This window comes from Melanaphis sacchari, unplaced genomic scaffold (assembly GCF_002803265.2).
Source record: "Melanaphis sacchari strain LSU unplaced genomic scaffold, SCAv2.0 Contig23_pilon_pilon, whole genome shotgun sequence".
NCBI lineage: Eukaryota > Metazoa > Arthropoda > Insecta > Hemiptera > Aphididae > Melanaphis > Melanaphis sacchari.
The window spans coordinates 2,234,445-2,249,275 of NW_020271114.1; the positions used below are offsets into that span (position 1 = coordinate 2,234,445).

The window sequence follows — 14,831 nt, forward strand, 5'->3', positions numbered from 1 at the left end:
ACTTGGTTGCATTTTAATTGTGTGAGCACAACTTCAATATATTGATAATTTATATTTTGTAATATTATAACTATTATGTCGAAAATTAAATTTTAGATTCTGGACGAAGCGATTAATGTATTAATTTTAGAATAATATATGTTTTTTATTTATTTTTTTTTTTTTGTATAGTTTAATAAATACATCGATTTTCAACATTGTGGGTAGTTATCTGATAGAAAATTTCATCTAGTTAGTACTTCTTTAGAAAGGTCAATATTAATAAAAAATTCTAGTATTTTTCAAAACAGTTGATAAATACAAACACAAAATTAAAGAAAAATTGGAATTTTTACGTTAATTGAGTTTAAAAAAAAATTGTTTTTTTTTTTTTTTTTTGTTGGTGTAACTTGAAAATGGATAACTATAAATACTTGGAATTTTTACCTAATATTTATATGATCATTTTTAGTGTATAATAAAATTTTTTAAATATTATTAATCTGTTTTTGTTATTTATGAATATTTTCAATTTTCAATTTTTTTTAGTTTTATTTCTATAAATGTCAATAAAATTATTTTAGCATGGACAAAAACCTTGAAAGTTTGGTATATGTAAGAATCCACATTAGTTGTTCTTATAGATATGTAAAATAAGTAGGCGTAATTTATTTTTATATTTGTTTAAATTATAACAATTGCAATAAAATTTATCGAATCATGAACAAATTGTTTTGTAGTCAATTAAAAATGTGCAATTTTTAAAGCCAACGCTTGAAAAAGCAATACTAAGTTCTTCTTCATAAGTAGTTAATATTGAAATCAAAATATTATCTAAAAAATAAACAAACTTATTTTTTTCTGTTATAGACATTTTAAGTTCAAATTTGGATGAAAAAAAAAATTGGATGAAATTACATATTTAAACTTTGAATAACGATAAGTATTCGTTATATAATTGTTTTAGATCAAAAATATTATTTGTGAGAATATAAAATTTTATGAACATTATTATATTTTATACACACAATGATCTCGTATTTTTGGCAATATTTTAATAAAAATAATTCAACCTACTGTAATTTTATTTTTCAGGAGAAAATTAGTATGTTATTTTTATTAAGCAATCACCTATGGTTCTAAAATTTATTATATAGCTAGTTAATCCTGTAACCAAGAATGTGCATATCGAAGACAATTTTTAAAATTTCAAAGTGAAGCTTACTATTACTATTGAATACATAAAATAAAATAGTTATTATAATTGTATATAATTTTAGACTTGTATTTTTTTATTAAGTTAATACCATTCAACTGATTGTGTCAAAACCATGTGTAGTTTACGTTTTACAGAGTTTAAGACAAGATAAATTCACTGGTTTTATTTAATTTGTCACTCGCAACATCGTGCAGGATTAGTTATTTGGTAATAAAAATATAAAACTAAGCTTAATAATTGATTTTTGTAGTAGTATAGAGAAGCAAATACGAAACAGCACAAATTAAATTCTTCAAAAGAGGATTTCAGGGATTTCAGCGATGTTTTCTCTCTTTGACCCATGCACAGCATTCACAAAATACATATACGCAATATCATTAATTTTGGTTTTTGAATTATCTTTACGTAAAATTAACTATAATAAAAACTATAGAGATTATTATATTTTAGAGTTTGCCATATGGATTTTGTTGTATTTTATTTATTAATTTTCTTTACATTTAATTTAAAAATATAGATAAATATTAACAATTTACAATTTAATTATTAAATTAAAGTTAGACAATATACTCAGAAAAACATAAAAATAATATATTAAATAAGGTTGTTTATTATTTGTGTCAGTTTTAATCACAATAATCAATAGAAATAAAAAAAATTTCAAAATGTATTCCTTTGCATGATGGAAATTTTTAATATTCATATTGTGTACTTTTGTTACTTAAAGTATTTTAGAAACAGTATAAAAAAAGCCATCATCGTTTTGTTGAAATATCGACTTTAACAATCGTGTATTGAAGTGTTAAAAACCGTGCTATTTATTTAAATTTAAAAGGTTAGATTAATTATTACTTTTATAAACTTTTATATTAACTATTGAAAAACTTAGAAAATGAAGGTTTAGAGCTTTCGATTTGGTTGTGATTGTATTTTATCTTGATAAACTAATCTTCTTTGGAAGTTGAATTTTATTTTTTACTTTTTAAATTCAAGTGCCATACTTATTTCAAAATTCAAAAATATATTGATAATAAATAGATTTTGTTCAAACACCACAACTTTTCACACTTAAATTTTCACATATATTTTATCTACTTAGAAAGCATTATTTTATGTCATTAAATAATTATATTTTTAAAACAATTTTTGAACTTCAAAACCACAAAAAATAAACTAAAAATATTGTTGTTTTTTTTTTTTTTTTTTTGATTATTTTATATTTAATAATATATTTATCATCGGTTTTTAATATCAACAAATATTTAAACTATTTGTGTTATGGTCAACATTAACTAAAAAAGAAGAACTAAATTTTGAAACATTGAGTATAATATTTATACAAAATATATAATTAAAATTATCTCAATGAAAATGATAATCATTTGTGATGAAAGTTTTGTAAAACTATACAATTTGCTTTTTTTTCATTATTGAGAGAGTAAATTATTTTTCTATTCAACCAAATTGATCTTCATGAATTTCAATTTATTTCGACAGCAGAGACAACATTTATATTAACTTTATTTTTTAAAGTATGATTTTTAAAGAATTCTTTTTGATATATTTTCACGTGTATCTTATCTTATTAAAATTTAAGTTTAAATATTTAACAAAACAAAATAATATTTTTCTGAATTATGTTCCTATTGAATGGTGAATAGTCTTACAATTCAACAATTGTATTTTAATATAATAAGTAATATATTTACCAATATAACTAACAAAATTAATTTAATATACGTAGTATAGTAATTATGATTTATGACATAATTTAATATATGCTTATAATTGTATAACAATAGTATTTAGCTAAATGCAAACCAATGTATATTGCTTTAATCATGAACTATGTATATACCATATACGTGTTGTTGTGTTCTGTGATACGTTCGAGAAATCCTATCTCTCTTGTATATTGCTATTGTACTTTGAAACTTAAACTTAATAATAAGTGAAGTGGTTCAAATGTATACATTCATAGGATAAATCTTATTACTATAAAACAATATATTCTATATATATATATATGAATTATACCTACTCCAGAAAATAACTAATAAATCTCGTCGTATTTTATGTCCAGAAAAATTATAATTTCTGTTCGTGTTTGTTGTTATTGTAAAGTTGGTGTATTTTCATTAAACAAGCGTTTAAAATAAAAACGGCATCATCACACCAAAACGAAAAAACAATTATATTATCGTATATATATACGTATAAAAGAATCCCAGTTGTAATAAAGTATACCGTTTATTTTTTTCTGTCGGAAGAAAATTAAATTGAACTACTACTATTATTAACGAGTAAGTAGAAAAACAGTATTCAACCTACACAGAAAAAAATACTGTTACATATTATATATATACATATATAAATATTGATTAGAACGTAGTTCAGTCGATATAATGGAAGGTTTTTTTGCGGTAATTTCATTGTTTAATATTATAAAGCTTTTGAAAATTAAAACGTGATAAGATTTTGAGATATTATTATTATTATTATTATTATTTAAATATAGGTTATCGAATAATTGAATATTTAATTTTATCTAAAATACATGAAAAAAATCGAGAAACTTATTATATTTTAGTAGGTGTTAATATTGTACTGAGTAGGTAAATGCAATGGCTAATGAGTATATTAAATTTGAATTAAGTGATAAATAATTGCAGTGCCGTGCCTAAAAATTATTTTTAGTACCCTTATCTCTTCTACCATGTATGTTTACCTATAAAGAGATAACATAAGAAAAGAGCAAAGAAATTCGTTAGATTTACATTTTTTTGCACATTTCTAACATCATAGAATAGTAATATAATATTTAAACTGTATTCGTAGAATAAAAAGTATTGATAGATAGGTACCTAAGCCGGTATCATTTATTTACGAATCAAATTTGTTCGATTGCATAAAAAATAACTTATCTTCAAATAAATACTAATAAAAAATAATTTTGTACCTACACTTCTGCAATGAATTATGTGAACATTATTATAGATGACCAGATGGGTTCAAAATAAAATCGTACAACTTAATCTGGTCGAAATTCTGTTATTAAATTATTAATTTTATAAAATAACAATAATTTAAACATAACAATAATTATTGTTATTGACGATCAACGACGTCGTTATTTCAGGATAAAAATAAAAACCAATTATATCCATACATGAATAAGTATTTTTACATAATTGCCTACAATATATTTTAAAACTTTATCTCATCGTCAGTCAAAATAATGAATCGACACCGCTGATCAGGACGATATTATTATATTGAAACAATTAAAACATATAAATTAATATGGTTAACTTTCATATATCAGTAATATTACTTAAATTATAAAAAGGTTTTGGCGCCCTGGTGGTCATGGTACTCGGTGCATACGCACCTCTCTCACCCCTCTAGGCACGGCACTGAATCATTGTATATAAAAAACAATTCTGCAAACAAAAACTGTTTGTCAGACTATATTTATATTTTCTAAGGATATTCTTATACATATAAAATGTAATTAAAAATTAATTTTCATTTTTTTTTCTAATTTATCACAAAATATTTTTTACTACAAATAGTATTTTCAGGTCATAAAAGAAATACACCCTTATAAAACCAATCTAAAACATATATCATATATTTTATAATACGCTATTAAACAATATTATAAAATTATTATGACATAGTCACTATAGAACTAAATTCGATTAATTTTTAAAAAATCTTAACGTATTTTGGTAGGATAGTTATGTTTGAATTAACTGTTTTATACATTTAAAAAATAATCAATTGTTATTGTTGATGAACATGAACTACAATAGTACACCATAATTATATTTTCTATTTCTGAGCCTGTATATGCCTCAAAAAGTATTTTAATTTCATCAAAATTCCAAATTAATGGTATTCGAATTTCGATTTTCGAGTGATTTATATTCACTTTTTTTTACAACATAATTTTGCTTTGTTTTTTTTTTTTTTTTTTTGTACTGTATTTCAGTTCAGTAATAAGTTTATGTGAAAAGCATAGCATATATATTTTACTAATTTATTAGAAATTTAACTCAAATAATAATATTTCTATTAGTATTTTTCTGTTTAATTTAAGGCATACTGATTGCATAAAGAAAGGTGTTTAACATTTTTTATTTGTACTTAATTCCGCAGAAATTTCTCACTGAATCCATATTTAACACAATTTAAAAATTATAACACAATAATCAAGTTTATAATTTATTTTATTCATACATTTGATTTTAAATATAGTATCATTACTGAGAGTATTCATGAAACTTACCGTTACAAAACACACACAAGATACAAACACGTTGATTGTTGATTAGGCGTATTATTACTGTGTTACGCATGTTAATTACGTTTCCGTTTTGGTAGGTTAGGTATTTTGTTATGTGTAGCTACTGATATTACAGGCATCGTTTACGATTTGATATGCCGAACGGATATGTTAATTGATTCTCCAGAGTGATAGTTATTAATAATTAATACACATGAGCATTTTAAAAATAAAATTACCTTTTAAAATAAAAAGATAACTTATCAATAATAATTGATACTACTAGTTTTTTTTCTATTATAATTTATAACATGTTGTCATTATTACAATTAATAATTATCACACGTTTTAATGTTATATAGTTCTCCCATAATTGAGTTGTTAATTATGAAGAAGGTAGGTAAATTGCGTCCCTCAAAAAAGGTATGCTACATAAATATTGTGGTTCCGGTATTTTTGAAATATATGTATGTTGGGTTCTGGGATATTTTTAAAAAACATGCAAATTGATAAGTTTATGAGTTTGAAAGCTAAACGAACAAAAAGTAGAAAAATGATAGAAAATGTATGAATTATAAACAAGAAAAAAATGAAAAATGTGCAAATAAAAAAAATATTTGTTTAAACTTTGGGCGGAATTATTTTACATTCGTACAAATTAAAATCAGTTACTTAATCACTAGTTTTTAATAATAAATGTTTTAATTATATATGACGTAAATACTGATCAGTAAAATAAATATTTTTAAACATACCAGTATTAGTAAATTATATTACCAGTCCAAGTCAGAAAAATGAGAAGACAATATTTGATTCTTCAAAAATATCACTAAATGTAATTTATGAATAAAAATATTTTGTCGCAATGTACCAATTGATTCATTTAAGAATATATAATGATTGTTTTAAAATATTTTAACTAGTTTGAAAACATTTTCTCATATATTTTGATGTAATTTCAAAATAACATTTCTGAAAAAAAATATATGATATTTTTATTGCTTTAATTTTTTGAGTTTTTAATTTTTTGAATAATACCATAGTTTAGGTATTATAATATAATATAGGTAAATCTTTGATTTCATATTCTTAATCAAAATTAAAAATTAAAGTTAAAATGGCGTGTTGTTTTTGCAACGTGTTATCTGTGAATAGGTTGATTTATTAGTTATGGTTATTGGTTACTTGTAATCATGTTTCTTTATTGATTTGTTTACCAACAATACATGTAATTGTTAATTTGAGGAGAACAGGGGTTCGACCCTGAGTGACGATACCCATCAGGCTTTTGGCATTGGTCATGAAATCGTCTACCAGATTAAGTGTGAATAAACTACGTACAATAATGGAATTAGGTAAAGGGTTCATGTTATTATAAACGGGTTGACGGCTTTCATGCAAGTGCTTACTTTTATAAGCAGATGTTTTTTTATATTATAGGTCTGTATACTTAGGCCCGGACGATGAATTCAAACAAGCAAATTGAGGGGGCTTAGGTGGAAAGTATTAAAAAAGACTATTTCTTACACCAATCGCTAAATAATAACCACGGTCCATAGTCTTGATAAATATTGTTTTTGTTGTGTCTCGGTAATCGGATGTCAATCCGCGTTTAGTTGGAGACGAATTGACAGGGTATTGTTTTCTACGAGCTAAGTTTTTTATGCTACACCAAAGTTCTACGACAGACCGCTGAATCAGCGTCCACGGTTGTTTTTAAATACTAGCCTTGTCTCGGTAGTTTTATTTTTTTTTGGTTCAGTTTATAAAGGAGTTTGAAAAAGTGTCTAAACTTATTTTTTTGCTTTGCCTTGTCTGTTGTGGACGAATATTAGTGTATTCTCTGTTTAGGTTATGATCGGTACTCATAGTCAGACAAGCAGTGGCGCACAGAGGTATTTTGAGAGCACATGCAACTATCCAAAGTTACCCACCCACCCATTTTTTTTATTTAAAAACAAAATGTTATTTTATTGAACGTAATGTAATATTTTAATAAATAACTGTGAAAATTGAATAATAATAAGTGATAGTTAATTTCACCAATAAAAAATTGCCATAGACGCATACAAAATAATTTGAAGTTCGTAGATCAAACAGTCAACAGACGAACAACACAAATTCACTAAAATATCTAGTGGAAAGTGTGGAATACCGAATACTGGAATTTATTAACCGATTATCGGTCATAATAATTAATAATTATCGTGAAGCCAATGGATAGGCCGGGTAGGGTGGTTGCTGGCTAGTTATATTGAGGGAACAGGGAAACACATTTCTAAAAATAAATACCTAATATACGCTATTATTGGTATCTTATCACCATGTAGCAATACCCGTATTGTTATTTTGATTTGTATACAAAAATATAATAATTCATAATATTAAATATACGAGCGTATCAGCTAAACAGCGTACAACATTAATATTCGAATATTGTATAATTCTTGATTCAGATGATTTTTCTATTACTTTATCATTTAATATGTTGTAACTTGTAACTATAAGTAACTTGTAACATCATATGAGTTGTCGTGTAGCATTGTTATACTTTACTCCTATAATTTATTTAGGTACCTATAACCATAGGGACTAGGGACTATACCTATCCACCCACCTACCCACCTACCCATCACGAAAGCACATGCAGTTGCACCCCTTGCTAACCTGTCTGGGCGCCACTGCAGACAAGTCATTATGAAATCTGACTGTAGAAAATTACATTTGTTTCTGAGTATCCGTATTTTTAGCGCGTGGTTGGTTATATATTATTATTCCAATCATTTCAAGTCAATCGTATGAAAGATCGATGGTGGATTGTAGCCGATTTTATGAAATAGAAGGCAGTAAAGATGATTTTCTATCGTCTATCAAGCCAGAGTAACTAAATGTTTTTTGTCATCCAGAAAAGGACCATTTTAATCTATACCGTATTATTTGTTAAAAAGTTAATGATAAAACAACAATAAAATTATCAAATAACTTACAAATATTAGGTATATCGACTGATAATACATAATATAAAACCGATTTGATATTAAAAAACTACAAGATAATTACTTACATATCTAGGTACTAAATATTGTAAATGACCTATAAATAACAATTACATTTTCTGATTAACCAAGTTTTATCCACAACCCTTATATTTACTGATATAGTATTACAGTAATAAAAATCTGATGATCATAAATTTTCGTTATTTCAAGTCTTAGGTCAGACTACAATACGATATGGAACTAAAAAGCAATAATATACTGCAGTAAATGCATTTTTTTTTTTTTGAATACATAATCATTTAATAAATTACAAAAATTATACTGGAATTAGTTAAAAGGTGTACCTAATAGTCAATACGGTCATATATAAATAGTTTAGAATGTTTAGATATATCTGTTATCTAAGTATAAACAAAAACTACTATTACTAATTTTATGTTAATATACATTATTATATACTATCTTAGTTGTACAGAAAATATTTACTTTACCTAAATGATTTTTTGTAGGTTATGAATGAAATAAGTGTTGCTATTTTCAATCAAAAGCTTTCTGAATCCACACTTTAAAAGATAAAATATTCTTGGCGTTTATTTTCAAGAAATTTTAAAGATGTTGGGTGGGTATATTGTACGACAGTAATACAACGTTTTGGATATAACGTCGTTTGTACGCACTTGAACGCGATCGACGTGTTATGACATGACCATCGGCGTAGAAAAATATTTGATTTTTATTTCAAATTTTTAATATTATCATAAACGATCAAAAAAATAATAAGTTTGACAGTCATTTAATCACATTTCATTGATACAATCTATATGTGTGGCTACTGGTTGAGAACTAAATTTTACGAACATTTTGAGACACAAAATATAACGTTGGCAATCGTAATTAATAAGACGTAAGCTTCTGTACATGTTGCGTAACACTAAATAGGTCATTGCTTCTGAAGAAACACATTCGCGTTAGAAAACCGCAAGAGTTAAATTTAATATAAATGTGAGATAATATAAAAGTCAAAGAAATAATGTAAAAGTAAAACACATTTATTTTAATAAATATAGCATATAATATTTAAAATGACAAATTATGCGTATTTATAATAACATATAACGCATAGAAAAAAAAATACCTACTAAATATTTTGAAATATTTATTACATAAATAGTTTTGTTTCTGGTAACAAAAATCTAATTATTTGAAAATAATTACATAATTTGATGGTTAAAAGACATGTTTACAAAGTTATCATCAGTGAGTAAGTCTTATAAAAACAAATTGATCAGTCTATGAAGTATAAGAAATTTCTATTTTTTTTGCAAATAAAATATCTTATGGTTGACTATATGTTTTTTGCTCTATAAACTAACATACAAAAAATATATTTTAATTAATCAATTATAATAAAATAATTAAATGGCTCTTCAGTCTATGTAAAAATAAAACGAGCGGAATATACTTTGGCGTTAATGATAAAATAAACATTGTTTATAATTAAAAAAATAAAATTGTATCACTTTCCTTTCACTTCTCTGTGGTCACATTTACGAGTTCGGTTCGGAAATTCCAAAGAGCTTAAAATTTTTTTTTAGTTTATATATTTATTTATTTTTTTGATCTTATAACATCTATGCATAAAATTTCTTTTCCACTGTTGCTAAAAATTAAGGATGCCATGATTTCAATAAAAGTACATTTTCTACATGACCACATTAGTATAAAGTTACTAATGAATTGTACGAATTAACTACTGTTTTTTCCTACACAATGTCTCTGTAAAATTTGTTGCCAGATTATATATTATAGTATAACTTTTATAAAGTATATAATAATAATAATAATAATAATAATTTAATGTATAAAAAATAAAAACTATAACGAATATAAAAATATGATATGACACGTAACAGATTTCGATAATGGGCTATTCAATATTATTTATATTGATAATAATAATAATAATAATAATAATAATAAAATAATAATAATGGCACGCAGATCACAAATCTTCTTTGATTTCTTTTTGTTCGGTCGCGAGCTTGTCGTTCGTCATCTGCACGGTCACAGAATCTTCAGTGTCGCTAACGTAACCATCGTCTGACGTGTACCGGATGGGATAGATGAGCAGAGGAGATGCAGACAATGCGATTAAGTTGCGTTCTTCAAACTGTTCCAACCATTCGGTCCTGTGACGTAATAAATAGATTATTATTTATTATTTTGCGTCAATATGATATTATTTTTTAACAAACGAGACCAAAAAACGAATTTCAAACGTGCTAGTGAATACAGTAAAACCTTTCTTATCCGGACCCCAGATAAGACAGAATCCTGTTTTGTGAAAAAATTTATTATGGTCCCAGTAGATTTCTATAACTTAACATTGGATTAAACCCTTGATAAAACGGAACCTGTCTAACGTAAAACGAAAAGCTATTTGTTGGTACCGTAAATCATATACACCTTTTATAAACGGAAAAAATATATAAAATGAACAAAAATATTTTCGATATTTTGCTATTAAAGCATTATTAAGGTCAGCGATTAATACGAGTACGTATCGATAGATATAACTACATTTTATCTTGAATCCATATTATCAGTATTTATTATTGTTACACCGTAGTCGTAATTTTCCTGTCATTTTGTTTCGTCTTACTTGTTCTTACAATGTCTTCAAAGATTTGCTTAAATTTAGATGAAAAAATAAAAGTTATAGAAGAAAGTTGTTAATTGTTGAAGAAAAAATTAGAAAAAAAAACTACACGAATTTTGGAGTTTTTAATTGTATTTTAACCGGCTATTGCTTTATTTTATTGATACCTACTAAATATGTTCTTCAAATTTTAGAATTTTTTTTTGAAATTTTAATTTATTATTATTTTGAAATATTTTAGTGATACATATTATGAAATTATTTACTAAAACTTAAAATTCATTGTAACCTATGATATTTATTAATTTTCAATATTTTAATTTTTTTATTATTGGCTGGAGAATGTTACAACCTTAAATCTTAACCATGCGGAACATTATAACTCTATAGTACGGAATTTTCCTTTTTATTCAGTTTTATGGAAACCTGCCTAAAACGGAAATTTTTATTGGTCCCATGCAATTCCACACAAGACAGATTTCACTGTAATTCGCGTTCGCATTTTGGACATTACTCTGATAAATTGTCAATATATATGTTTTATAATACTGTACGAATTTCGGCATGTATAAAAGGTTTTATGGTATTTGAATTACATAAATATAACACATTAGTCTTCGAATTTATATGGTAATCCCACAGTAACTTCCCGTATCATTTATAAGATAGTTCGAATGAGAATAAGTGAGAGGGCGGTGGGCCACCTGTAACGGTACTTTAAATGTAGTATTAAATAACATAATATTATAATATCGATTTTAATGGTATTTAATTACTTTAAAAATGTGATAATGATTTTGATACAGTGAAAATAAATAAGTACCAAACCAATAAATACTTAATGCCTATTATTTGAGTAAAATATCAATACTTATACACATTACAATTCATAATAAAATAAATGCATTTGTTACGATATCGTATTAAACAACATAATCGCTATAACTACTTGTCAAATGTATTATTGTTGATGTATATGTTGAAAAAAAACCAAATTCCTTCATAGTTTAAAGAACGAGGAAAAAAATTTTCCGAGAATAATCTTAATCTATGTTGTTTTATTTATATTCGACGGCTAAAGAGATTAGTCATGTTCGTATAAAAATCGTTAAATAGATATCATCAAAATCGAATCCATTATTTTTTTTTAAGCTTTTGATACTATAATCATGATCCATAATATATGTGGGTGTTTCATTATGGGCGAAAATAATCACGTTATTTAACATACACTTAAATAATTTTATGATTTTTTTAACATAATACATCGAACCAAAACTATATTATTTATTGTATAAATGTGATTGTTTGAGTTTTTGATACACAGAAAATTGAAAAATAATTCATAAACACAACTTTATTAAATTATTTCACAAACGTCTATTACTATAAAAATCAATTTTTTTCTAAAACTCTTTAATAACTTTTAATTTTATTTTGTTTTTTTAGAGCAGAATTCGTTATAGAAACGTAACATCGTAAACGAAATTTTAATTATTGTTAAATATCCGTACAATATTATAACTCAGCAAATGTTCAATATAAATATATACCATATTTGTGTTTGTCAACTTCAAAAATTTAATGTATGCATAATGCATATTGTATATATTATATAATAATACAGACATTTTTTGACTTGTGAATAATTGTTGTATTCGGCCACAGTGTGTTAAATATTCGTTCAAGAATATTTCTAGAACAAATTAAAAATATTATAAAATCTATTTTATGATTTTAATCCTGAAAGTCAACAACATTTAAATATATAAAATTTATAATTAAAATACTTAACATTTATGATTGTCCGGCAAATATTTTATTACTTTTTTGCATGATAACTTAATAGTTTTATAATTAAATTATTTCTGTAGCTAGGTAGATTGAGTGAATTAATTATACTTAAATGACAATTTTTAATATTGTGAACTTTAATGAACTGTTACACGAAAACAATACTTTATATTTAATTTTATGTAGAAGTAAAATAAAATGAAATGAAATGTTAATTATGATATTGTAAAACATTGTGAGATATAATGATTATATCACAATAAACATTAATCAATTTTTATTTTACATAATCCTGTGTTGAAAATAAATAAATAACGTGTAATTTATGCAATTAAAGAAATAAATTACAACTTGAAATGATTGCTACCTTTAATAGTTAATTGAATGAATATTTTAAGCTAAAAAACTACTATTTAAGTTATCGGTGCTTATCTAAAGTACAATGTACGAGTATATTAAATTATCAAATATCAGAACTTAATACTCGTATAATCTTTATTTTAATTATATTTTTACTAGTAAATATCATAACGTAAATTTTTATTTACATTTTTTTTTTTTAAAGCCAGTTTAAACATTGTAACATTATCATCTTGTATTGATTTATAGTCCTGTATATTCTTTATATTTAATTATTTTCCAAAAGTTATTTTTGTATAAACAATAAGTTTAGATGAATAAGTCAGGGAAACTTAATAAATAAAAAATTGTACAAAAAAAAAATAATATATGAGACTATGAACATATTTTATGAAATAATATTTTTTACGAAAAACATAAAAATATAATATTGTTTTTCATATAGACATAAACAATGTTTAGTACTTCAATTTTAATTAATATTTTACATATTATAATATACATGTCTATATTAGTACTATATGATTTTGATATAGTAAACTTAAAGTTAAAATAAATAAAGTTATAGTAAAAATATTAAATATACATAAACAATAGATCTAATTGGTGGTTTTACTATTATTTGTTAAGTCGCTCTACACAATGTTAGTTAAATACAATAAATTTTATTACTACTGATAAATTAATAGAGTAATAGACAAATGATTGGCAAGAAATAAAATAAAATCGAAATTTATAGTTAAATTATTTTAGTATAAAATGTTAAGGAATATCAAGTTTGTTAAATGAGTTTTATTGCAAAGCATAATAAGTAATTTATAAATATAAAACATATTATACTTCACTTTATAAACATAGACATACATACATTTTTTTCTTCCCACCATATAAAAGTAATGTAAATATCACTACTCACTAGTATAGTAGCAAGAATCATGACATATTATTATGAACTATTATACAATAGTCATAATTGGTGTACTGATTTAATATTTATAAAAATCGTTTTTAGAAACTTACTGAGGATGTTGGTTAAACATAATTGGGAGGAATTCGTCCACTGGTAGCAATTTTTTTAGAGGGTTAGCGTTTAACAGTTTCTTCGCACCACGTCCACTCAACAAATATCCGAGTGTCCAGTATGAATAGCCCGGCCGTACAAGGAGTTTTGAGTTCTCTAACCAGCTCTCGTTGTTGTCGTTTAATGACTTTCGACCAATATAACTAATAATACCATACAAAATATATGAAGAACGATCAGAATTATAATATGTGCTTTGTATGTACCTACTTGGTTTTTAGTAACATTATATTATACGTACACTAAATCCCAAGCAACTTTTAGACGTCTCAATTCGTTCAATACCATTTGTAATTTGAAACGGAAATACGGTTCAAATCTCGCGTCATCTTCTAGAACCAACACTTCATCTAAACCTTCATAAGTTGTCTGAAAAAAAAAAAAAAAAAAAAAACAATAACGTAAAAACGTAAATATCAACGTTTTTACTTTATAAATGGAATTTAAAT

At 24.5% G+C, this 14,831-nt stretch overlaps 1 protein-coding gene across 1 annotated transcript in view; it reads right to left on the reverse strand.

Annotated features, from left to right (window-relative positions):
• Window positions 1-9,929: 9,929 nt before the first annotated feature.
• The window catches only part of LOC112594612 (glycosyltransferase 25 family member), a 68,845-nt gene continuing 63,943 nt past the window's right edge, over window positions 9,930-14,831 (reverse strand). The window contains exons 8-10 of the mRNA XM_025339497.1: window positions 14,624-14,751; window positions 14,322-14,525; window positions 9,930-10,677 (exon numbers count right to left, since the gene is read on the reverse strand). Coding sequence (XP_025195282.1) covers window positions 10,491-10,677; window positions 14,322-14,525; window positions 14,624-14,751 — 519 coding nt within the window. The 3' untranslated portion in view covers window positions 9,930-10,490. The remainder of the gene's footprint in view (window positions 10,678-14,321; window positions 14,526-14,623; window positions 14,752-14,831) is intronic.